This window comes from Hyaena hyaena, unplaced genomic scaffold (assembly GCF_003009895.1).
Source record: "Hyaena hyaena isolate Hyena2069 unplaced genomic scaffold, ASM300989v1 scaffold_560, whole genome shotgun sequence".
Taxonomy (NCBI): domain Eukaryota; kingdom Metazoa; phylum Chordata; class Mammalia; order Carnivora; family Hyaenidae; genus Hyaena; species Hyaena hyaena.
In genome coordinates this window covers 146,438-170,343 of record NW_024081192.1, presented here as the reverse complement: position 1 = coordinate 170,343, position 23,906 = coordinate 146,438, and the positions used below count along the sequence as shown (strand labels likewise).

General features: G+C 53.0%; 2 protein-coding genes across 12 annotated transcripts; one reads left to right on the top strand and one right to left on the bottom strand.

Annotated features, from left to right (window-relative positions):
• The first annotated feature begins 427 nt into the window (after nucleotides 1-427).
• Nucleotides 428-14,423, top strand: DCTN2 (dynactin subunit 2). 2 transcript variants are annotated; one of them, XM_039256148.1, is made up of 15 exons: nucleotides 428-620; nucleotides 1,558-1,626; nucleotides 7,470-7,475; nucleotides 9,843-9,939; nucleotides 10,117-10,178; nucleotides 10,502-10,600; nucleotides 11,077-11,237; nucleotides 11,430-11,580; nucleotides 11,835-11,900; nucleotides 12,110-12,148; nucleotides 12,330-12,407; nucleotides 12,496-12,567; nucleotides 12,799-12,901; nucleotides 13,012-13,103; nucleotides 13,962-14,423. In XM_039256148.1, the coding sequence occupies exons 1-15, from the start codon at nucleotides 585-587 to the stop codon at nucleotides 14,046-14,048; spliced, it is 1,218 nt and encodes a 405-aa protein (XP_039112079.1). In that variant the 5' UTR covers nucleotides 428-584; the 3' UTR covers nucleotides 14,049-14,423. The 2 variants fall into 2 exon arrangements, with proteins under 2 accessions (XP_039112079.1, XP_039112080.1); XM_039256149.1 differs by lacking the exon at nucleotides 7,470-7,475 and having other exon boundaries at nucleotides 429-620.
• A 154-nt stretch (nucleotides 14,424-14,577) lies between these two features.
• Nucleotides 14,578-23,867, bottom strand: MBD6 (methyl-CpG binding domain protein 6). Of its 10 annotated transcripts, XR_005532465.1 has the most exons (15): nucleotides 21,721-22,049; nucleotides 20,609-20,672; nucleotides 20,298-20,434; nucleotides 19,897-19,999; nucleotides 19,604-19,766; nucleotides 18,322-19,374; nucleotides 17,486-18,147; nucleotides 17,045-17,198; nucleotides 16,691-16,860; nucleotides 16,137-16,550; nucleotides 15,978-16,045; nucleotides 15,700-15,769; nucleotides 15,378-15,547; nucleotides 15,050-15,113; nucleotides 14,578-14,792 (listed from the first exon to the last, which is right to left on the bottom strand). XR_005532465.1 is itself a non-coding variant. In XM_039256164.1 (13 exons), exons 3-13 carry the CDS (start codon nucleotides 20,408-20,410, stop codon nucleotides 15,473-15,475), a joined length of 3,045 nt encoding a protein of 1,014 aa, XP_039112095.1. In that variant the 5' UTR covers nucleotides 20,411-20,434; nucleotides 20,609-20,672; nucleotides 23,728-23,867; the 3' UTR covers nucleotides 14,578-15,472. The 10 variants fall into 10 exon arrangements, 6 of the variants coding, with proteins under 6 accessions (XP_039112095.1, XP_039112098.1, XP_039112094.1 ...); XR_005532464.1 differs by having other exon boundaries at nucleotides 15,050-15,547; XR_005532463.1 differs by having other exon boundaries at nucleotides 14,578-15,113.
• Between the last annotated feature and the right edge of the window lie 39 nt (nucleotides 23,868-23,906).

The following is a 23,906-nucleotide window of genomic DNA, read 5'->3' as shown; positions in this document are numbered from 1 at the left end:
TAGCTTGAGATTATTTTTATTAGTAATACGACTAAGACTTTACTAAATTTTACTTGCTATTATTGTTTTTGAAGCCCTTTCTGTGCCACAGCATGACAGATTGATCCAGTCATTTAATTTCTGGGAACTCAAATGAATCATCTGAAAAACAGGAATTCTAAAATACGTTTCATAGACCTGATGTAAAAATGAAAGAAAAGAAGTTGTGTGAAATAACTCCCAAGGCGCCTTATTGTCATTCTCCGTCCAAGCCCCTATCGGCCAAGACTACCAAGACTACATATCCCACAATCCCAGGCTGCGTTTCCCGCCCCCCCCCCTCCCCGCCATTACCTCATTCCCTGCCCTCGTTCACGCCAATCCCGGCTTCTCCAGGGGTGTGGTAGCAGCCTGTTCTCGCGACTTTTGCCTTACCCTTCTCTCTCCCGTGCGATTTCTGTCGCGAGACTTCCTGCTCCTCCACCTCCTCCGCCGCTCCCTTTGCCGCCGCCTTAGCCCGGGACCCGGACCCAGCCTCTCCCTTACCCGAACACCGGCCCGGCTTCACCGAGGCCCCGGTCCCCCAACCCCGCCTCGCCGCCGCCATGGCGGACCCTAAATACGCCGATCTTCCCGGCATTGTGAGTACAGGGCCAGCCTCGGCTCCCCAGGACCTCAACCCCGACCTACTAAGGACCCCCAACAGACACTAACCCGTGACCCCTCCTGCCTGCAGCCCCTCCTCCGCCCCAGGGCTCCAGCCCCTGGCTCCCCGACGGGCCGCAGCACCCTCCGGACTCTTCTGACCCGACTTGGCCCTGCCGCGGAACGGCTTACCAGGCCCCTTTTCCGGCAGTGGCCGGTTTCTCCGCCCAGACATCGTCTCTGAGCGCTTATCACTTGTGCCCGAGTGGTTCTTCCAGCGGTGTCAGCACCACCCGTGTCTCCCCAAATCTCCCCATGAGCCCCCCCCCATCCCCACCCCAAACAGACGTACCAGGCCACTTGGTGATGGCCTCCACCCTGCCAAAGAAGAGGTTACCCTGGCAGAACCCTTCTTGTGCAGATAGAAAATTCTGCCCTGCGGCCAACCCCCCCAGCCCCCGCACACGCCAGCCTCTACCCTCCTATTGTGCTGCCCTGCCTGCATTTTCAAGGGTGGGGGTTGGGTCACAGGACTTTGGGTACTAAGGTCCTGAGTCACTCTAAACCTTTGTGCCAGTGTGCTAGGATAGTGGTGTACAGGCTGTGGCCTAATTCGAAGATAGCCCTCTCCTACTTCTGATATAATGATTGCCAACGGCCCGCCCCCATTCTGATTCAGGTAACATCCTTGTCATCACTTACGCTCAGTCACTTACACTCAGCCACTTACCATGAGGTCCCAGTTGTCCCTGCTGCCATCCCAACGCCTTTAAGACTGGGAACTGACATACAGTTCACTGGGCTGGTGGAAGAAAAGGGACAGAATCTTGGCCTCACAGCCTGCCTTCTCTGTTAGCTTATTCACATGGAGTGGTTCAGGGATATTGGTGAATGCCGGTAATGAGGTAGGGTGGTCACTGCTTCTATCTGCAGGCCAGGAACGAGCCAGATGTTTATGAAACCAGCGACCTACCTGAGGATGATCAAGCGGAGTTTGATGCGGTAAGACCATGTGCTGCTTCAGGACCCCTCTGGACCCTAACCTCTCTCCCCCAGGCAGACCCTTTCCCTTCTCTGGAGAGCCACAGCAATAAGCGGGTATGCCAACCCAGCCTGGGAGGTATGTAGGTTGCACTGAATGATGCCAGGAAAGAGGGTCAAGTCAGTGGAGTCACAACTAACAAGTCCTGATCCCTGGGTCTTTTAAATGAAGTTGAAATAGCTCAAAACAGTTTAGTTTGGCGCTAGTGGTTTTGGTAGACCCCTGGATGCTAATCCATGATAATGAGTCATGAAGTGTGAGCACGTACAAACTACTCGAGGTTAGGAACTAGGCCCTTGATTTCATATAATATTTCACTCAGTACATGTTCATTAGTATCCTACCAAGAGCTAGATTTTGAAGTATAGAGGGATACACTTTTACATGAATACCCAGTATCCTTGGAGCAAAGAGTGAGAAAATGATGTGGAGATTTTAGAAAGATAACAGGTATGGTCAGAACAAAGGAAAAAAAAATGAGAAAGACCATAAATATTTCATATCAGCAAAGGAGGGTCCCTTAGCACTTTCAGATCTAAGATAAACTCTGAGGAAGGAATTAGCTGTGGACACATTTTAGCCATGAGGGAAACCACTTAGCATTGTTTATTGAGTGTGTGCATTCTGTGTTGGTTTTTGTGCAATGCAGAGGATTAAATGTCCCTACCCTCAAGGATTCCCCCCCAGATGAATACAGGAGTTAGGAAACATATAAGCAACATGTAATAAACAAAATTGACTGGATGGAAATCAACATAGTAAAAACTTGTATGTTAAGGAACAAAGGTCTATTAGCAAAGCATGTCTTACAAAATGTGTTTTAGGTTCTATTCCAAAGCGAACTGGGCTAGGATCACATTGATGAACCAGGCTCAGTATGTGTGTCTGTAAGTCCTGTGGCTATGTCTGTGGGGCTGGTTAATCCTGGAGAATGCTGGCTGCTGGCTTATAATGTATGGCTTGGCGTACTCTCTTATTCCTTAATTGGTTTTCCCCATGTGGAAGTGGTTCCTACTCTGTGGGAACACCTTCCTGGTCTCCTCTCTCAGTGGTGTGTTCCTTGTGGCTTCTGTACTTGCTGGCATGTCAGTCTGTCCCCCAAGCTTGAGTATCTGGAATAATGCAGATGTTGTCATTGCTCAAGGACCTGGGTGTGCACCTGTCACTCCAAGATGCACCTTATTAGGAAGCTATTTTTGACCTCACGGAGCAGGAGTGTATGAGCCGAGGGCCTCAGTCCTCTGTCCTGTTTCACAGATGGTTCAACTTTGGCCTAGGCCTCTGCCTATAAAGTACCAAGTCTCCATGGTGAGACGATAGATGGAAGTTTGTCCATTTGTCACCAACTATCATACACACTGGCAGTATCACAGCAACCCCCTTTCCAGCCCAAACCATACATTGTAGATTTCCTTTTGTTTGTTTGTTTTTTTTTTTAAATATTTTTTTATTTATTTCTAGGAGAGAGAGAGACAGCGTGAGCAGGGGAGGGTCAGAGAGAGAGGGAGTCACAGACTGAAACAGGCTCCAGGCTCTGAGCTGGCAGTCAGCACAGAGCCCGACACGGGGCTCGAACCCACGAACCGCNCAGACTGAAACAGGCTCCAGGCTCTGAGCTGGCAGTCAGCACAGAGCCCGACACGGGGCTCGAACCCACGAACCGCGAGATCATGACCTAAGCGAAAGTCGGACGCCCAACCGACTAAGCCACCCAGGCGCCCCTGTAGATTTCCTTTTGAAAGTACTGGAGTGTTTCTTAAGAAGAGGACAGACATGGAAGCACCTGAATATGCAGCCGTGATTGGCTGTTTCTCCCTGCTGAGCAGTGTATTTCAGGAGTACCTAGTGGGGTGGCTGATAGGGAGAGGATACCCAGTGTTCACTCCCTGCAGCATATTGCCTGCAGTGACAGAGTAGGAGTGCACAGGAGCTGGGTGGTAAATACAGGGAGTTGCCTGCATCACCTAAAGCCCGGCTGAGTAGTCTTCATCACTAGGCAGGAGTGGGTGCGGTGCTTCAGGAGCCCAGGTGGGGGCGGGAAGCGGAGATGTTTACTGGTGTCAGCTAATTTCTCTGGCCTCTGGGTGTCCCTGTGGGCCTTGGGAGGGCAGCCTTCGGGAAGTCAGCTGAGTAATGGTTCTGTTACTGCTCTTAATATTGATGTAAATGTGCAGCTTGAGGAGAGGTGGGTTGTACTTAGTCCGGAAGCCTCATGTCTGTGAGGCCTGGATTCTCACCAGCAGCCTGTGTCTTCTTCACCCTCCTTCCCAAGACCTAGCACAGATGACAGTGCACATCACCAGTGTTGTGGCTGAACCATGAGGTTTTCAGTCCCCTTCTTAACTCCCGGCAACAGAATGTTCTGCCTTAGTCTCCAGATTATTTTCAACCTTACTTTTATTAGTTTTTAAAATAGACAATATATTCACACAGAGCAAAAGTTTCTTCCTACCCCTGCCTGCCACCACTCAGTTCCCTTCTCCAAAGACAGCCAATATGACCAGCTTCTTATGGAACCTTTTGGGGGATCTCCAGATTTTTATTTAAAGGAGTAATCAAAGTGTTGGCCCTCACTGTCTTTTAACCTCCTTCGTCTGATTGTTCCACTGTGGGAAAAAAAAAAAATGAGCTGCTGAAGGAGATAATGTCCTCTAACATCCCTTAAAGATTATAAGTCCTAGTTTAACTTACGTAAAAGTATTACAGTTCCCATATTAGGGAGGATGAGGGAGGAAAGTAGCGTAAAAGGTTTTAGGTCTGCTAAAGATGATCCTGATTTTCCTCTATCCCTTTAAAACAATTTTAGCAGGAAGTAAAATGTTCTAAAATGAATGGGCTAGACAGCTGCACAGACTAGCCCTTTCCTCTTCAATCTAGGAGAATCTCATCTCTGTATTTCTGACACTCCTAGGTTGATTGGGTGATGGCTTGTTTGGAGACTTTTAAAAAAATGTCTTATCAGGAAAGCTAATTCCCAACTAGAATTCCCTCCCTGTGGGGCCTGCAGCCTACCTGGGGTCTGCGAGGCATTCTGCTTTTGAACTGCTGGAGCAAGGAAAGTAAATTTAGGAAAGCTCAGTAGAAACAAGATACAGTTTCTCCCTTTATACCTCATCCATCTCTAATGGCATGTGGAAGGGGACTCCCCCAACCCGAGATGAGAACCTGTATGTTCTCTTCCTTACGGTTTGAGATATCATAGAGTTTGCTTGATTGTGTTCATTGACTGTTGGCGCTCTTGAACTTACCTGAGTTTTTCCTAATGCTTCCCCCATCCTCCCTCCTCACCACCTTGCCTGGACACTAGTTTGCACAAGTAAGACCATTCGATGCTTCTTCTTTGCATGGTTTTTTTTCCATCTGCCATCTTGCATGCAATACGCTGTCACTGTGCTATTGTTGTAGCTAATCGTTTTAAATTCTATTGAGTCCCTAGCTGGGTCACTAAGGGGCCCGCTGGCTTTGTGTTTAAAAATCATTAATCAAGGTTTAGAAGTACAACTATGGTCCATGAATCATTGTCTCTTTCCCTTATCAGGTCTGTAAAATAAAACTGTCCAATGGAGGCTGGAATAGAAACATGGAGACTAGGAATGCTTTTGGATGTGAGGCATGTAGAGGCTGGAGTTAGAAGAGGGTTGGCTTTCTCCTCCTCAGAGTGAAAGGAAGTTAAGAGAAAAGAAGGACTCTTAGCCATTCTGGACAAGGGTGAAGAACAAGGAGGACAGTCACAGGCCTCACTTCTTAGCTGGATGTAGATTATTCCTGGGAAAAACTCATTTTAATGTTCCCCGTGCTAAGCCTTTAGACAAAGGTAAATGGGATGGAAAAGGCATGTTCTATGCAATTTTAAGGTTATAATTCGGGTTACTTGTGCTTTCGTGAGTCTTTCTGTTTCTGTACCCCTCCTTTAGAAATGGATGACTGGTCAGCATCGTGTTGATCCGTCCTGGACAGTTTTATTCTACAGCACTCTCCAACTCCCTTGTCATCGTGGTTCTGAAGTTCCTCTAGCTGCAGTGTTGGCATAGAGCTCAGAGAGCAGCAGCGGCCTCTTTCCCTGTCTGATCTAGAACCTCAGGACTTGCCCTCTGAGGCACAGCCATTAAGCCAAACAGTCCTGGGGAGTCAGGGGGTCCATTAGTGAGAGGGACTGGGAGTCATGTACCAGGTAAGCTGGTACCTGAGTTCAGGGCACTTCAAATTTTCCAGTGAAGGTGGCGGGATGTACTGTTTCCATGGTGACTGTTACTACTCTAGGTTATAGGAATTATGATGAGGAAAAACTCATCATCCCACAGTGCACCCGCGGGACAGACCTGGAGCTGGTATATACTGTTTACAAACTAATATACCACTTTTCCTTCCCTTTGGTTTCCTGTCCTCCCCCATTCTGCTTGCTCCTCATGATTTGAACTTGAACTTCCAGCTCAATGTTTGCTCGGTCTCCTTGAGTTTCTCCCAAGCTGGTTTTAGCTTGGTGGGGCAAGTCAGAGAAAGGTAGTGTGTGTGTGCGCCTCCCCTCGTGTGTTTGCATGCGTGTGCCTGTGAGTGCTTACACTCCCTCTGTGCAGAGACGTCCCAGTGTAGACCACAGGGCCTGATCTGCCTCGACCCTGAGCTGAAACAGGAGTCTTGGATTAGCTGGAGCCTGGCATCATACAGGACGGAGAGCTGAGGCTCAGGTGTATCTAGCTGAAATCCTCTGGGCCAGGAAGCACTTGTCTTTGTCCCACCATGCATCCTCATATACACATAACCATCTCCAGTCCTCCACCATCCCGTGTGCCCATCATAGAGCTCCTGGAGAGGCAGGGCATACAGCTAGATTTCCCCTCCTGGCACTTCTTTACCAATCTTGCTTAGAAGCAAGAACCTTATCTTTGTGGCTGTACTCAAAGAAGGCCTCTGTAAAATACTCTCACCTTTCCCTCTTGTCCACCATCTAACCTCTGTGAACCTTGTGAACAGAGGGTCAAAGCAACATTTTCTGCACATGTGTTACTAGCCGTGAATCTTGATGTCCTCCTGATTCTTTGTGCTCGCACATCAGGGCAGAGCTGCTCTGGTTCCCTCAGTGCTCTAACCAAGATGGATACAAACACACTGGACTATCCAAGGGACCAGGACTTGCCCTGTCTCTCCACTGACAGCAGAGAATGAGAACAGGGCTGTAATTAGGGGCTTCGTATCTCCTGAAACTCACCGTCTGACATACTTTGTTCTGCCTAACCTAAAGTCCCATCAAACCACCCACATGGACGCCCTCATTGTGACCGATTCTGCCACCCAAAGGTCTTAATTCTTCAAGACTAGAGAAACCAAGAGACAGCGAGACTTGAACCATGAACTCCCACCTTGAGAATTACAGGCCCTCAGTCAGCTACATGTCCTCAGAATCTCCATCGCCTCTGCTTTGCATTCTGCCTTGTTCATCTCAGCCTCATCTCCCCCCACTTTCCTGTTCCATGCCACTAGCTTGCAACATCTCACTAGTTCTCAGAGGATCTTAAATTGCTGCTAATGGCAAAGTTTCACGACAGTCTCCCCACCAGAGAGGAAAGGGTCCCAGGCTCTTCATTCTCTTGGGGTATGTAGTGACTCCAGCTGAAATTTCTTGGCCCCCAAATTTTGCTAGGCTCCCCTGGGCCCTAGGGTGCAGTGTGTTTGAAGCTATCATATAGTGCATGTGACAATTTGCTAATAACAATTTTGTCTTTTTTTTCCCCCTCCCTCACCCCGATTTCCCCACTCCCTTTCCTTTTAACTCTTTTGATTTTCTCACCTCTGGGGAAACCACAAGGAGCTGGTAAGAAGCCTGACCTTTCATCTGCTTTTTAATGGGGTTGTGCTGTGATGGGCAGTTGTTCCTCTGTCCTTTTGTCTCTACTAAATCTTTAATCCCTCTATCCGGCCCCTCCCCCAGCTGACAGCCTTTTCCCATCTTCCAAATCACTGTAATGATACTGCCCCAAGCCCATGCCCCCAGACCTCTGAGACACTGGTGGGGTGGGTGCCATTGGAGGACCGAAGGGTGTCGGCCACCTGAGTCTCTGGGGCCACGTCCTTGGAGAGGCTCTGAGAGGATGCCAGCGTTGGGCAGCTCTCCTGATCCAGGACAGGGTCCTAAGTGGGAATAGTGACATGAAAGCATTGTTCATCTTTGTCACTGTCCAGGACCTCGGAGACTCAGGTTTTGTGTGTTGATCCTTTTCTGCTCATCTCCTTCCCTATTTCGGAAGTATGTAAGAAAGTAGGTTCTCATCAGCATAGTGCCTGGCCCATAATAAGGCTTAACAAATGGTAGCTGTGATTAATTTCATTCCTTGGTCTATAGTCTGTGCTTCTCATTTCTCTCTTTAGGAGGATTTTTTTTTTTTTTTTTTAATGGATTTCTACTTCATTGACCTTGACTGGGGAACTCACAGGCCGGAATGGCATACTCTTGATTATGAACTTAAGAAAAGGTGGCTGTCTCTTCTGATCAGGAGTCCTTCTCAGACAAGAGAGGCCAGAGACTACTCAGTTATTTGGCCTGTGGGTGCTCTAGCCATACCTTTCAGACAAGATTAAAGAGCTAATACTTTGGAGCTCAGTTGTCTGCTCACCCTTGCATAATGGGACATTGAGCCCTTTTGTTTTCCCTTAATCTTTAGCTCTTGCCCCTCTGCTCTGCATTTCCTTGAAGAAGAGGTAAAGATCAAAGTTGATTTTTTCTCCTTACTCCCTCCCTTCCCTTATTTTTAAAGTTGCTCCTCATGCTGATTCCTTCTCTAATAGGAGACCAGAGATGTTGCTGCTTTTCGTGATGTCTCTCCTTCATCGTCCTTCACTCCCACCCGCGATACCCACACATGAGCAGAGACCCAGTCCAGTCCCGGCTGCACATTAGAGTCATCCGGGTAGCTTTTCGACTGGCCTACTATCCTGGCCCTACCCCAGAACAATTCAGTCAGACTCTACAGAGGAGAGCCCAGGCCTCTTTTTTTAATTTTAATTGTTTTTTGTTTTTTGATTTGTTTTTACATTTTCTAAGTGACACAGCTGTGCGGCAGGGTTGTGAACCGCTGTTGTAGTTAACAGGAAAGACTCACTGTGCCTGCCTCCTGTAGAAGGTGGAGACGGCATCCCCAACAGAAAAGGACTTCTGAGCCTCCTCCCTGCTCCCTCAGTACTGTAGAGAGAGCTGTCGGACTGCTGGCAGGTGGCCTGGAAGGGTAGTCTGGAGTGCCCGGGCTTGGTGTAGTTATTGGAATCTGAACAGCCAGTCGATGCTTAGTAAGGAGGGAACCTCTCTGCTTCAGTCCCTAGGGCAAATCCTCTTTTATTGTTTTCTTTACTGCACTCCCTGTTTATGGAAGAGCTTAGTGCTTGAGATGCTACAGAGGGCTTGGGGAGAAGAGTTAGGTGCTACAGCTTCTCTTGGAAAAGATGCTGGGCCACCTCTGTGGCAGGACATAGGCACAGCCCTTACCCACAGGTCCTTGGGGCAAGCAGATAGCACATATGCTTATCACTTCTAAGATGTCCCTTAAGAAGAAGAAGACATTGATCTCTGGCCTCTTTTCTCTGTACCCTGAATTCCCCACCCTCGTGGCAGCCTGGAAACAGGGCTGCCCGGCAGGCCCTCTGCCAACCTTCCTTTTGTATCTAAGAGCTGGTGTCTTCCCTTCAGCAGCACATTCACCCCGGGAGTTAGCGGCTTGATTGTCTGCCATCCTTGCTTTTCCTGCCCACCCCCCCCTAGCAAATATGGAAGATTAGCTTGAAATGGCCTTCCTCAGCAGCAAGGAAATTGACTTTTGGGAGGGGGAGGTTAAAAGAGGTCAGGTTGGTTCCTTGCCCTGAGTGCATGGTGTGTGCCACATAAGAGGGAGGGCCCAGTTGGATGGGGTCGGGGGATGGGAGGCTTATGTACAGAATGGGTGGGGAGGTTATGCTGCCTCTGTCCTCACTTGAATCAGGGTGTTAATATTTATACAACTGAGACTAAATTTACTGGGAAGCTTCCGTTTCCTAGGTTGAGCTGGGCTCAGCAGCTTGGAGTGGAACTGCCCTTCTTTTCCCTTGGGAAAGTAGGGCCCAGTCTCCTCTAATGGTTTGGGGATTTTGTGGGGTCAGGAAAGTCTAGGGGGAGAATGAATCTGCCTCTGGCCTAAACTACCTATTCCTGCAGGAGGAGCTGACGAGCACAAGTGTGGAGCACATCATTGTCAATCCCAATGCTGCCTATGACAAGTTCAAAGACAAGAGAGTGGGGACAAAGGGACTTGGTGAGACCAAGCTGGAAATTGGTTGGGGGGAGGCCTATCCTCAGGTCGAAGTGACTTGCTTTGGGGAAAGGGTCATTGGTGGAGATCTTTCATGGTAGCCCTGACAGTAAGTCACGGGAGGCCATGACTACCCTGGGGCTCAGTCAGGCCCTCAATTCCATCTTCTTTTCTTGGCAGATTTCTCAGATCGTATTGGAAAAACCAAGAGAACAGGATATGAATCTGGAGAATATGAGATGGTTTGTTGTGTGTGTGTGTTGATGGGGATGGTACAGGTGATCCTGTTTAGGGGAGAACTCAAGGGATACAGTCGGCTTCTGAGTTTCTCTCTCACTGGGGATCCTGAGGAGCCCAGCAGGATACAGTTGAGGATGCTTAGTCCCCTTGCTGTTTGCTGTGTAGAGTCTCTGGGCCTCCAGCTACCTCCAGTTTTTCTGTACTGGGGTGTTGTGGATTCTGAGTTGGATAGGTTACGCTTATAACTTGGGTCCAGGGTTCGGATAAATTCTTGAAGCTCCCTATATTAAGAGGGGTAACTTCCCTGTCTGTGTCTGCTTTCTAGCTTGGAGAGGGTCTGGGAGTGAAGGAAACCCCACAGCAAAAGTACCAGCGACTACTGCATGAGGTCCAGGAGCTGACAACTGAAGTTGAGAAAATCAAGGTAACTAAACTCTCCTCTCCACTCACTGCTCTGACTTACGTAGCAGAGGAGGACCTCACAGCAGGAGGAGAAACATTCCCTAAGCTCCTGGGTAAGGGAGCTGAGGTTCCTAGGTTTAGGAATATATGTAAATCTACATTCAGTGCCATGGATAGGTAAAAACCATCCAGTGACTTCCAGCCACAGCAAATTTTTTTAAGTTTATTTATTTATTTTGAGAGAGAGAGGAGGAGTGAGAGGGACAGAGAGAGAGGGAGAATCCCAAGCAGGCTCCCAAGTTCAACACAGAGCCTGATGCGGGGCTCGAACTCACAAAACTGAGATCATGACCTGAGCCGAAATCAACAATTGGACGTTTAACCAACTGAGCCACCCAGGTGCCCCCAGCCACAGCTATTTTTAAGGGTCTTGATCCTGTTTTTTTGGACTCGATTCACACTTGCTCCCCCCCCTCCCCGTTGTCTACTTCACACCAGACAACAGTGAAGGAGTCAGCCACTGAAGAGAAGCTCACCCCTGTGGTATTGGCGAAACAGCTAGCAGCCCTGAAGCAGCAGCTTGTTGCGTCCCACCTGGAGAAGCTGCTGGGACCAGATGCAGCGATCAACCTCACTGACCCCGATGGGGCGCTGGCTAAGTGGGTGCCCTACTTCGTTGGGAAATCATTGTCGACTGGGGCACAGGGGAACTCAGCCAGGTGCTGGCTAGGGTACTACAGGGAGAGGTAGCCCAGTTGTTCCTTAATGCTGAACGTGAGGCAGAAATGAGAGAGACTGCGCTGGCCCACATCCTTCAAGACCTGATATTATGACTTGGTCTCCTGGCCCAGGCGCCTACTGCTGCAGCTGGAAGCAACAAAAAACAGCAAAGGAGCTGGTTCAGGAGGAAAGACCACCAGTGGGACCCCTGCAGATAGTAGCCTTGTCACTTACGAACTACATTCTCGGCCTGAACAGGACAGATTCTCTCAAGCTGCCAAAGTAAGTGTGTATGTAGGGTGGTCGGGGGCCCGGGGCGAGGTGGCCCTCAAGACTTTCCTACCTCTCTCTAAGGGCTCAGATCTGAGGAGAGGGTGCTGGGAACGTTTAGGGACATGTTCCAGAGAACAGAGACCCTGGGCAGAGTGGAGAGGAGAGGGGAATGGCGAGCGGGCAACAGAGAAGAGCAGGATCTTAGTGCCCACTGCAGCAGCAGGGAGGCGCATGGCGACTCACACCTCCTTTCTCCTCTCTAGGTTGCAGAACTTGAGAAGCGCCTGACAGAGCTGGAAGCCACAGTCCGCTGTGACCAGGATGCTCAGGTCAGGGGCTCTACTGTACTTAAGTCTGACCCTTGGATCCCGCACCCTTCCCCCTTATGTCCATAGCATTCCACAAAACGCTGGAAAGAGTGGGAAGGCCTTTGGTTATTGGACCAGCCAGTGGGTTGCCAGCTAGAAAGGATGGGAGAAGGTAACAATCGCATGGAGATATAAGAACCACTGATTTCTTTCCTCCTTTTCCCCACCAGAATCCCCTTTCAGCAGGTCTACAGGGAGCCTGTCTTATGGTGAGTGTAAAAGGAGCCAGAGTGTTTGGATTACAGAGGTGATCCTGAGAGTGGGTTTTCTTGGAGAACTGTTTTTGGGTCTGTAGCTCTACATTTAATTACCTTCAGGGGAATGGGGGAGGGCCTCTTCCTAGTCTGATCCTTTCTCCTTCGTGAAGCTTGTCCCAACCCCCACCCCCAGGAGACTGTGGAGCTGTTGCAAGCAAAGGTGAACGCCCTGGACCTTGCAGTTTTGGACCAAGTGGAGGCTCGGCTACAGGTACTAAGTGGAGGGCGCACTGGATTACAGGTATCTTGGGACTTTGGAAGCCCTGGGTGCCCTGTCAACCTTAAGTCTGTGTTTTCAGAGTGTCCTGGGCAAGGTGAATGAGATTGCCAAGCATAAAGCTTCTGTAGAGGATGCAGATACACAAAGCAAGGTCAGGAAGAGCCCTTTCCCTCATTTTTACACGCTTTCCTGCTCCCTCGTGCTCTCGGAGTCCTCCTGGTGGTCCTGCCAGAGTGCGAGCGCATTGACTCCCAGGTGCTGTCTTCATAAGCTCTGATCAGCTGAGAGTCAGGGCAGCGTGTCAGTCTTGTCCCACCTGAGTGAAACGATCCGTGTGTACTTTGCTCAGCCACCCCCTCTGCGCCCTGCCATGTCCCCCCAGGTGCACCAGCTATATGAGACCATACAGCGCTGGAGCCCCATCGCCTCCACCCTTCCAGAGCTGGTGCAGAGACTTGTCACCATCAAGCAGCTGCATGAGCAAGGTGGGAGGCCGGCTGCCAGGGGAACTAGGAGGAACTGGAAAGTGGGCAGCCTGTGTTCCTTCCCTCTCGTCTTGGATTCTAACCTCATCGTCTCTTACCTTCTTTTGCAGCCATGCAGTTTGGTCAGCTCCTGACACACTTGGATACCACACAGCAGATGATTGCTAGTTCCCTCAAGGACAACACTACCCTCTTGACTCAGGTGTGTGCCCCTCTTGGTCTGCAGCCTCCCTTCCCTGGCACAGACTAGTAGGGTCTGCCTGGGTCCATATAGTAACCTGTTATTGTGGCAGGGGTTTGCTTTGAGTCTCTACTGTTTTTCAGTGGTCGTGGGACCTATGACAACTATTTAACGTGTGAACCTCCATCTTACCATCTGAAAAATTATACCTACCTCAGGGTTGTGCGGATTAGGTGAAATACCAACGGTTGAATCGTTAGGAGTCCAGTGAACTTCAGTTTTTCCTATAACACCTACTCTGTCCTCATCCAAATGCTCCTGTATCCAGAGCACAGCACGTTGGGAGGAACATGGACTTGAAGTCAACAGCCAGGCTCCAACCTAATTCTGCCACTCCTTTTCGCACACTGGACAGAGCCTCACATCCTTCACGTTCACCAGTGCCCAGCACACAGTCCTCGGTTTCTCTTGCGAGGCACTGTTTTCAGTGCTGGGGGCAGAAGTAAAGCTGAGAAACCACCTTAGGACTGTCAAGATAAATGAACAAATATATAAAGTATAATAGGTCTTTCCTCTGTACAGCAGTTTTCTAAAGTTTCAAGTCCGTAAAATCCTCATTTCAACAAAATCTTACATGTCCCTCATCACAGTAAACAGATCAAAGAATAGTACTGGTGGAGTCCTGCCTGCGTGGCAGACCCTGGGCTGGGTCCAGTGGACTCCAAGGGTGGTTTGAAAACTGCTGCTCTACCTCCCTGCTCCAGGGCCCATTGGCTCGTCTTCTGTTTCTCTTGTCTTCTCTGAGAGAACTTCTCCAGGCCCTCAGCCAGGTAAGTACCTGGGCCTGTTGAAGAGTAAAACAGCTCTATTACTTTCTAGGTGCAGACAACCATGCGTGAAAACCTGTCCACGGTTGAGGGGAATTTTGCCAACATTGATGAACGGATGAAGAAACTAGGAAAGTGAGCACCTTTAGGAGATGCAGAACAGGGGTAATCCCTACCCCTTCGAACTGTTAACAGCTTACTTAGGGTTTCCCCTTAATCATAACTCTTACATCCCCATCCCATTTGACACTGGGGGCAAGGGGTTCTTCTTGCATGTGGGGTTTACACCCCTCCTCTGATGAATACAGACTGGTAGCGGTTGGGGGGCGGGGGCATGAGATGGTGGTCTCCCCTCAGGCTCCAGGGATGTGGGCCCAGCCACATGCCAGCTCCTGTCCAGTACTGCTTTTCCCGGGGTGGGGAAGGATTGGGCCCTGTCCTCCAGCACAGCTCCCGTGGCTGGCTGTAATACTGTACAACTGTTTCTGACCATTAAATGCCGTTGTACTCTGCATGATCCCTGCTGTGTTTCCTGGGGGAAGAGGCGGCACTGAGACAGACCTTCATGGTGTAACAGGCAGTTTAAGCCACTCTCCGCTACAAGAGGATTTAAGTTGGAACCTGTTCTTACCAGAGAATTAAGGAAAAAATGAGTACAGAGTCAGAGCCAGAGTTTCAAAATATTCTCATCTGTTAAATTAAGAGTGTCTCCCATAGAAAAGCAGTGGAGGCCCCACAGGGCAAGTACAAAACAGAATTAAAACTCCCAAGGGTCTTGTCTTTACAAAAGAAAAGGCAGGAGGCAGCCCCTGGACAGCGGGTCGTGCTGGCCGCTCCGGTTGGACCACGGTGCATAATCCTCAGTCGCATCATCACAACGTCTCTGAGCGTTTCGGTGGGGGGAGAAGGGGCAGTGTAGTGTGTGTGGGAGGAGAGGCCCCGAGGGCTCTCTGTGCCCCCTTACCCCCGTTTCTATCCCAGAGGAAAGTAAAGGGAAGCCGGCTACACCTTGAAATGAGGCTATGTGTTTCAAACCTGGGGACGGGGTAAGAGGGGGTCTGTGCTTTGAGCAACCTGAGCCAGAGGCAGAGGGCTGTTGGAGGGGTGAGGGGGGAAGGTGTGATGCTTATTGCTTTGTACCTTTCACTGGGAAGGAGGGCAGCAGCCAACAGTAGCTCACAGGTTTGTAAACTGAGCCTGCTGGCTTCAAGAAGGGAGGCAATGAAGTCGAATTAAATATAAAAGAGTCATTTGTGCAAAAATAACTTAAACAAATAAAAGACCTGGGGAAGGGGGTGTTCCCCTTAGCCTGGTGGGGAGAGGGCCATATACCACCCCCCCAGGCCTTTTCAGTGACATGGCTTTGGGGGGGGAGGGGGTGAGCTTCCCTACCCCCTGCAATGGCTCAGGATGGGATTGTAGGGGAAGGGGTTGCATTTGTGCTCTGAGTGGGGAGTAGTGCCCCCACCCACTGTCCACAGGTGCAGGTGGCTGGCAGGGGCTCCCAAGGCTCAGCACTCAGCTCTCCCCTGTCAGGGTCAGATCCAGCTCCAGGTATGGCTGCTAAGGGGCCAGTTTCCTCCTCTTGTTTTTGGCAGGACGGCCAGGGCGGGCCCGGGGAGGCAGAGGGACAGCCGCCTATACAAGAGGGGAAGTTGAAAGAAGTGAGCAAACGGCTAGGTATTGGGAAGTCTTTTATTTCCCCCCCATGCCCTCTAATCCTCTTCTCCTCCTGCCTCGGCCCTTACAACCCCACAACCTCACCCCCCTACCCTGCAACCCTGACACACACTTACTCGGGTCGTGGGACTGGGGTCCAAGGTAACATCCTGGCGGGAGCTATTGCTGTTCCGAGCAGGGCTGCAATAAGGGCACAGGTGATCAGGAACACCTCCCCAAGCACTGGGCGAAGTTCAAAGTTTGGGTGGGAAGCTTTCCACTTTTGGATAATAAGGGCCTAGTATCCTTATTCATATGTGCCTTTTTGAAAGCCACGCCACTCTAGACATTTCTACAGACCCATCAAGAAGTAGGAAAAGGCCAGCATGGCGGTAGGCCCAACACTCACTTGTATTTTCTCCTTCGGCCACGACGAGACTTTCTGACTACCCCTGGGGGCACCTGGGAAAACACGGACTGTATGTGTAGGAAAAGTTAGGAAAAGGAACCAAGTTCCCAGGCTTTCCTCAGAGCCCTTCAGCCCAGACCTCCATCACCCTGCACTCACCTTAAGGTCCTCGGAATGGGGTCCAGGAGGGGATGGATCCTTGGGTTCAACACCCCCTTCAGCCAGCTCCCCATTATGCTGCCAGTGATGGGTCCTTCTTGGGGACCGTTCCATTTGTCCATTGAAGCCACCACGTGCCCCCCACTTGAGGGCCAGTCGGCCAGGCTCCCGCCGGCTACCAGGCTTTCGGCCCCGGCCTGGCCTGGCCTCACCATTAATGCCCCTAAGTCCCCCTCCTCCCCTCCGGCCCCGTTTCCCTGACCCCCTCCCAGTGAGCAGCTCAGGGACTGGGGGTTCGGGAGAACTGTGGGGTGGGGCTAAGGCACTGAGGGGAGGCCGGGCAGGCTCCGGTTCCAGGGCTGAGGTGGGGCTCTGAGGGGGCAGACAAGGGGCTTCTGGCTGCTCTGGAGGAATCTGCAGGCATAAATAAATAAATAAATAATAAGATCTTAGTCCCAAATATGGTTGCTCTGTTACTGTAACTCAAGAAAACCTTATATATCCAGTTCAGGGAAAAAATGCTGTCCCTGATACACACATGCCCCCACGCTCACCTGGAGACTCTGTAGCAGGCAGGCGAGGGGACTAGAAGCCTCTGAGAGGGGTGGAGGAGCTCCCCCCCCAGGGAGGAGCTGCAGCCCCAGCTGGCCAGAGAGAAGAGGGCCAGGAGGCTGCAACAGGCTGGGGAGGGTTCCAGGGCTGCTGGTCAGCGAAGACAGATCACCTGTGAGGAATGAGAAGGTCAGGAGTCTCCCTAGACAAACCAGTTAGGCTGAACGGACCCTATTAATCTCTTAGGCTTAACCCCAGGGAGCCAAAGACTCTTCCCCAACTCATCTGGCCTCTACTCCCAATTTTTTACTGATTCCTTTCTTCTCTTTCACATCAGTGTTTTCCCTCAGACTCACCCAGCAGGCTGGCACTCAGCAGAGGGCTAAGGAGTTGGGGGGGTCTCCCTGAGTTGGAGGGGGCCTTGCCCAGAGAGGAGGCCCCCGGGTCAGTAGTTGCCGTGGTGACACTGGAGGTAGGTGGTCCAGGTTGGGGGGCACTCAGGACACAGGGCTAAAGAGAATGGTTATAACGCTGTGCGCGTGAAGCATTTAACAAACGTCTAGTACTGTCACACAGACAATCTCACTGAAGTCCCACGTGAAGTAGGCCACACTTATTAAATACAGACCCAGTTCTTGCAGCCATCCTACCCCCAGCCAAGAACTAAGCCCTCCCCAAAGGACCCGAGGAAGAGCTAGAGCTCAGGCATGAAACCGAAAGCCTTTGCCTTAGATTCGCAGCTCCCACCTCTGATTCCACCTCTTGCTCTGTCCCACCCACTCATCCCCTATCCTCACCTGGGGGGGTGTCCCCGAGGGGGGGTCCAGGCTGGCAGCCAGCAGCGCAGAATTTAAAGCTATGAGGGTGGGGGGGGCTGAGAGTGGGGGGAACAGTAGGGGGGGCAGGTCTCCCAGACCTGAAAATGTCTCCCCACTTGGACCCCCAGCTCCCTCTGCAGATCCTTCCCCATCCCCAGCTGTGGGGCCCAGGGCCAACAGGGGCAGGAAAGAGGCAAGGAGGTTGCTAGGAGGTGCAGAAGGGGGCGGAAGAAGGTCTGAGGGGGGTGGTGGAAGCAGGGAAGCCACCAAAAGCGAAGGCCCTTCAGGTTCGCCTGGGGCTAGGGGAGGCCCAGGTCCCCCTGGTGGGGGTAGCAAGGGCTCAGGGGGAGGTTGTCCCCCTCCCCCAGCCAGCACGCCAAATAAACTGTGGCTGAGCAATGGAGAAGGTGGAGGTTGCCCCAAACTCAGTGGGAGAGGCAAGGTCCCTAGCATCCCCGGGAAGCCGGCTCCACTCAGCGCCAGGCCCTGCTCAGGACTAGGGAAAGGGAAAGCCTCCCCACCAGCCAGGGGAGGCAGAGGGCAGGCTGGGCCCGCCCCCATCCCAAGCCCTTCAGATGGGCTTTGAAGCACAGGGCTGGGGACCAGGGGGGCTTTGGAGGCAGCTGGTGGGGCAGGGGCACCTGCAAAGGAAAAGAAAAATTCAGCTCAAGAAAGGACCTTTCTTCCTCCCAGCGTCCAAAGAACCCAACCATCACGCCTCCAACCCAGAAAACCACCAAAGAGCTCTCTAAACTCCCCTAAATACCTTGGCTGCCTTTTCTACCTGAGAGGAAGGCTCTGGCACACACACGTACCTGGCACACTGCTGAGGCTGCCACTGGTGGTCCCAGGCAGGGAGGGCGGGATAGGGTGCCTGGGCTGGGGAGGGCTCCCTGAGGAGAGGGCTGGAGGAGGAGGAAGGTGTGCATCTGACCCCAAAAGGTTAAAGCTTCCATCAGAGTGGGAAGGGCCAGGGGTGGGGAGTCCCAGCAGGGACAGCACAGAAGGGAGAATAGGTTGGGATGGCTCAGGGAGAGGAAAGGGTTGTGGGGCGGGAGCAGGGGCCCGAGGACAGCTCCGCCTAGGGGCTTGAGGGCCTCCCCCTTCTAGCAATCGCAATACCGTTGGGGGTCTGCGGGGACGACGCTGAGAGGGACGGGGTGACGAGGAGTGGGAAGCTGAGGGTGTCTGGGCACGGGGCCTTCGGCCCTGTAAAGTGCTGGGAGGGGGGAGCGGGGGGTGCTGTGCCTTGGCCGCTGCGGAGAGTAGGCTGCTAGCAAGGAAGGGGGGTGCCCCAGGCCCCTCCACCGTGGGGGCCCCTCCCAGGGGTCCCAAGACCAGGGGCAGGTGCATAGTGGCTGAAGACACTGGTGGCTGAGTGGCAGGACCAGGGGGGCCAGGGGGACCAGGGAGATTATTGCTTGGGGGCAGAGGAGGGGGTGTTAAGGCATCACTACAGTGGAAGAGAGAAGGGTCTGAAGGTGGCGAGGAGGAGGCATGGGGGGCTGGAGAGGAGCCCAGGTCAGGGGGCACCAGGCTGGATCGGAGGGCAGCTCCCCAGTTGTAGGAGGGAGCATTGAGGCTGATAGCAGGTGGAGGAGGTGGGGCTGGAGAGGGGGCGTTGCCCCTTGGAAGGAAACAGGGGCTGCTGCTGCCTCCAGAGGGGACTGGGTCTGGAAGCCTTGGTGGTGGGAAGAGCCCCCCAGGGCCTGCTAGAGGGGGAAAGGCCTGTGGAACTGAGGATGGTTCTGGGGGAAGGGAGCCGGGGCCCCCATTAAGTGGAGTTGTAGGAGGGACTCGACAGGGAGGACGGGCAGAGGGGGGCCCTGGGGACACAGTGTGGAACATTTGGGGGCTCGCTCCCTCTCCTGCAATAAATGAGAAATGAAGGGTCAGTCTGTGGCTCCCCTTCCAACAACTTTGTTTTGTCTTCTCCATCCCATCTCCCATAAATCCCCAACCTCCCTGTACCTGCCTCTCACAGGGCAGCTCCCCACTCCACCCTTCTCCTTGTTTCCTCTCATAGAGCTCCTCCCACCATCCCTCTTCCAGGCCCTTAAGTTTTTCTCAGTTGTGGGTAAAGTGGAGAAGACTCACCAGGAGAAGAGTGTGAGCAGGTGGTCTCCATGCTTCGGTACAGAGTTGCCATGGCAACAGCTTTCCGCCGGTGGTTGCACAGCTTGGTCATGTCCTCCTCTGATGCGGGCCCCACCCCAGCCCCACCCGGGGTCACCGGGGCCAAAGGGTCAAAGTTGAAAACCTGTAAGGCAGGAGTCACGGACAGGGACCCTGAGACAGCAGAATCTGTGAGAAGAGCTACCATGGTCAGTAACTTGCATTAGGTCACTTGGCTTATCCCTGTAATCTCTGGCACCCCTCACCACTCTGACCTTGGGGACATTGAGTGGACACTCCAGACCACACTTGCAGGTCCCATCGCTGAGGAGGTAGCTCCGGGTTTGCTCCAAGGAAGACAGCTCTGTGCCACTTGGGCTGGGAGAGGACAGGGTCAGAGAGTATAGAATTAGCAGACACCAAATCAGGAAACATGCCTAAAAGGACAGTTCTTTAATCAAAGACCTTCCTGGGAAGGACAGAGGATAAGGGATGTGGAAAGAGAAAGAAACAGATTTAAAGGGCCAGATACACAGAGCAGAAAGGCTGAGGAAAGAACAGAGAAGAGCAACAGGGTAGGTACCAGATATCTAGAATTCGAAAGGAGGGGTGGGAAAGACAGCTCAGGCCCTGAACGGCTTGGGGAGAAGACTGTGGGAACAGTCAGGAGCCTTACCTGATATAGAGCACAGCACCCTCTCGAACACAGCGCTGCCAGCCGATGGGGACAGATGTGGCCACAGGGCCCCCAGCTCTGTCTGCTCCACTGCTCTCATTGCCCCCATTCATTGTGTGTAATCAGCTCCCACGTGCCTGAGAACAGACATCCATGTGGGCATTAGGGAGGATTAAACTGTGCTGGGTACCTGAGGGAGGACTCCAGGAAGGCAAAGACTGTGGGGTGACCCGAGAACTCAGGGGTATGGAGAAACCCTCAGAGAGCTGAGAGAGAAAATGAAGAAAACTCTGCCATCCCGCCATGGCTACCTGAACATCTCTGCAAACATTGTGGGGTCCAGTCTAAAGCCGGGGCCTCCGGCTTAGCCCACACCTGCAACACAGGAAAGAGAAAGGAGTGTCGGGAATCTGCCCGACTCAGAAGAGCACCAAAGCTCAGGATGCTCCCAAGGGAAAGATCCTTAACCACATGAGGTCAGTGCCCACACAGATCTCAGGGGTCTGGGGGCCGAGTCAACAACCATCCTTTCCATGTACAGGCCGCAGGAACCAGAGGATCAAAGCCTCCACTCCCAGGGACCAAGGAGTCAGAACCCAATCCCTAGACATAAAGGGCAAGCCTCCTTTGTCCCATCAGAAACTACAAGACTTCATCCTGGAGTGTGGGCAAATTCCCATAATGCCAGGCCACTAGGAAGTTTCCCAGAGAGCCTGGCCTCCTGCTGTTCCCTACTCCCCAGGAAGATCATATAAAAAGTACAGATTGCCCCACAGGTCATCAGGCAATTGCCCAACTGCCCACTGGGGTGGTACCAACAGAACCCCTCCATGCCTGTTCCAGGAGACAATCACTGATCTAGTTCATTTGGGTCTTCTTAGGAAAGGCTGGAATCATAGCTCTGTCTTCTCCCAAGATACTGAGAAGCTCCTGATTTCCCCCCAAGCCTAAGGCAAGGGGATTCAGCAGCTCCTACCCCAGTGGCTTCAAACTGGCTCTAAGAGGGATTCTCCTCTGATATGTGGGGACGCCCCCTCCCAAAAAAAAAAACCCTGCAAGTATCCTCTCCAACCTCACCATCGCTCCCACCCCACACTGGCGGCTTCTAAACTTTCCCTCTCATAACAAGGCGCCCTGTCACCCAGCCTGCTTCCCTCAGCTTGGGGAGGAGGGGAAGGCGCACGAAGTAGGAAGGAACTTGGGGAGAGGGCGGGCGGAGGGTGGGCGAAGCACTGAGGGGAGGGAGGTGAAGAAGGCAAAGAGTCAAGCAGTGAGACGGAGAAACGGCGGGGGCAGGTGAGGGTGGGGAAGTGGCGATGGGGCCAAGGAAAGGGGCCGAGAGGACGCGGAGGGGGCAGAGGGTAGAGACTGGAGGGGAGGGGAGGGGGAGGGGCGGGATGGGGGGGCCGGGCCCTGCACTCACCGCGGCCCATGGTTCGGCCGGCCCCGCCCTGCGCAGTCGCGGCCCAGAGGGTGAGTGGGAGGGAGTGGGAGGAGGGTCGGTGGAGCCCGAGCCTCCGGTACGGCCCCGGCCGGTCCTAGCAGGAAGCGCCGCCGCCGCCGCCGCGGATCACCGAGCGGCCTCCCGCGCATGCGCCATGGGGGCCAGGGGCAGCCCTGGGGATTCCGTTCCCAGAAGGCACCGCGCAGGCTGGTGCCGCCGCCGCCGTCGCTGCCGCCGCCACCGCCGCAGCCGCCGCCGCCGCCGCCGCTGCCCGGACGGGAGAGGGGCGGGGCCGGGCCCCCGCCCAGCGGACAACGACGAGCCAACAGGAGGGGCCGCAGTGCGCATGCGGGAGCGCGCCTACCCCTCCCCCACAACCCCCCATTAATCCCCAAGAGAACAAACACCCCACGCGGCCCCCCCCACCGCCCTTCGCGGAAGGATCTGAGCCTCTTCCCAGGCCATTGGTGGCCAATCCCAGCCCTCCCCGGGAGGGGCCCCTTCCAAAGCCACAATCTGTTGGGGGAGCCAGGAATGCCAGGTCCGGGAGGGGCCAGCCCCAAAAGATGAAAGTCGCGACTTGCCCTGCCCCGCCCCAAAGGCTTCCCGGGTAGTGTGCTGGGACTTGACCCGCCTCCCCAGGTCAACATGTCACAACACGACCTCAGCCTGTCAAGTCACATGACCTTTGCCTGTCACTGACAACCTGGTCATGTCTTTGGGCCAGAAGAGACCATCTGGTCTGAGCCACCCCGCACTCCCATTTACCGAAGGGGAAATGGAGGTCTGGAGCAACGCAGCGCAGGCCTGGCCAAGGACCTGTCACTGTCACACCACCACCGATACCTGCCTTCCAGCCACAACCGACCTTGTGACAGATTCTACTGAACTCTGGCTGCCCCAGTGAGGGTATGACAGTATATGTAACCGGCCGCCACATGGCATCTTTTTCTACCTAATGGCACAAGAAAAATACTTTGCATTTTAAATGGTGCTTTTCACTTTTGTTCAAGCTTCTTCCAAGTTCAGAGTTCTCTCATTTTACCCTCACAACTCGTTATCTTTTATTTACAAGTAAGAACGGTTGAAGCACACACTAAGGTGACTGGCCTAGGATCCCTGGACAAGTGAGGAGCAGTTAAGGCTAGAATCTGGGCTGCTGACAACTCAATCCAAAGCAGTGGTGCGCTCAAGAGCGTGTCCTGGGCGACAGGGCTCTAACGCAGCCCAAGCACCTACGGAGGCTTGTGCAAGGCTCCTCACAGCAGGGAGTCACAGGACTTGCACATCTGGTACAGTGAAAAGGGCGGGTCTTCAGCTTTCGTGAAGAGCACCAGAGCACCGTGGGGGGATGATAAGTGGGGAAAACAGTGAAAATTGGGTCTACTGGTCAAAGGACACGAATCCGGGCATGCGGGGGGGCCCATCAGAAACTCTACAGAGATGAAAGTTAAGGGTGCTTTTCTGAAAAGAGCTGAAAATGACAAGCTAAAGTATTCAAGTTCCTCGGCCTCTTCTGGGGGAGTTGAGGGCTAAAAGAGACCTTTTTAAGAATACTCGAGAAGACGTTAGGCAGTCCTGTGGCTGGATGCAAACTTTCAAAAGCGGTTGGTTTAAAAGGCCTTGTGCCCATTTGCTTGAGGGGACCAAGCAAAATGGGAGTCTCTTACGGAGAAGGTGAAACGGGGGCTAATGCCAGGTGGGTGGAATAAAAGCTCTTGAGGGAGACAAGCTGCGGTGAGCCTTCTCAGGCAGCCTGGGGGCAGCCACGGTTGGTAGCCGTTGGGGCCGTTGGGAGCCGGGCGCTGGCGCCCCGCCCTCTCTTCTCCCCTACACCACCCCCCTACCCTGCACCTCCCACCACCCTTGTAGTCCCCTGCGCGTGCGCGCGAAGACACCGGTTGCCAAACATTGCATCATCCCCGCCCCCCTTTCCTCCCCTCCCCCTCCAGTTCTCCCCTCCGCGCGCGCGCATGACTCACTCACCTCCTCCGCGAAGCCTCGTGACCCAAAGCCACTTCCGGGTCCAACACAACGTCTACCCCCAAGCAGGAGGGAGCGATGGGGGCGGAGCCGCGGGAGATTCTGAGTGGCGGATGTAAGGGATGAGGCGGGGTCGGCGCCGGCGTGCCGCGCCCTGATTGGTAAGCTTCTGGACCCGCCCC

What these genes read in the sequence shown, in the direction of transcription:
- DCTN2 (XM_039256148.1), top strand. Translation starts at nt 585, where the DNA reads ATGGCGGACCCTAAATACGCCGATCTTCCCGGCATT. An exon ending in GCTGTGACCAGGATGCTCAG is followed by an intron (nt 11,901 to 12,109) that starts GTCAGGGGCTCT and finishes TTTCCCCACCAG; the next exon opens with AATCCCCTTTCAGCAGGTCT. An exon ending in TACAGGGAGCCTGTCTTATG is followed by an intron (nt 12,149 to 12,329) that starts GTGAGTGTAAAA and finishes CCCCACCCCCAG; the next exon opens with GAGACTGTGGAGCTGTTGCA.
- MBD6 (XM_039256164.1), bottom strand. Translation starts at nt 20,410, where the DNA reads ATGAATGGGGGCAATGAGAGCAGTGGAGCAGACAGAGCTGGGGGCCCT. An exon ending in GCTGAGTGCCAGCCTGCTGG is followed by an intron (nt 16,861 to 17,044) that starts GTGAGTCTGAGG and finishes CATTCCTCACAG; the next exon opens with GTGATCTGTCTTCGCTGACC. An exon ending in GGCCGAAGGAGAAAATACAA is followed by an intron (nt 15,770 to 15,977) that starts GTGAGTGTTGGG and finishes CCCTTATTGCAG; the next exon opens with CCCTGCTCGGAACAGCAATA.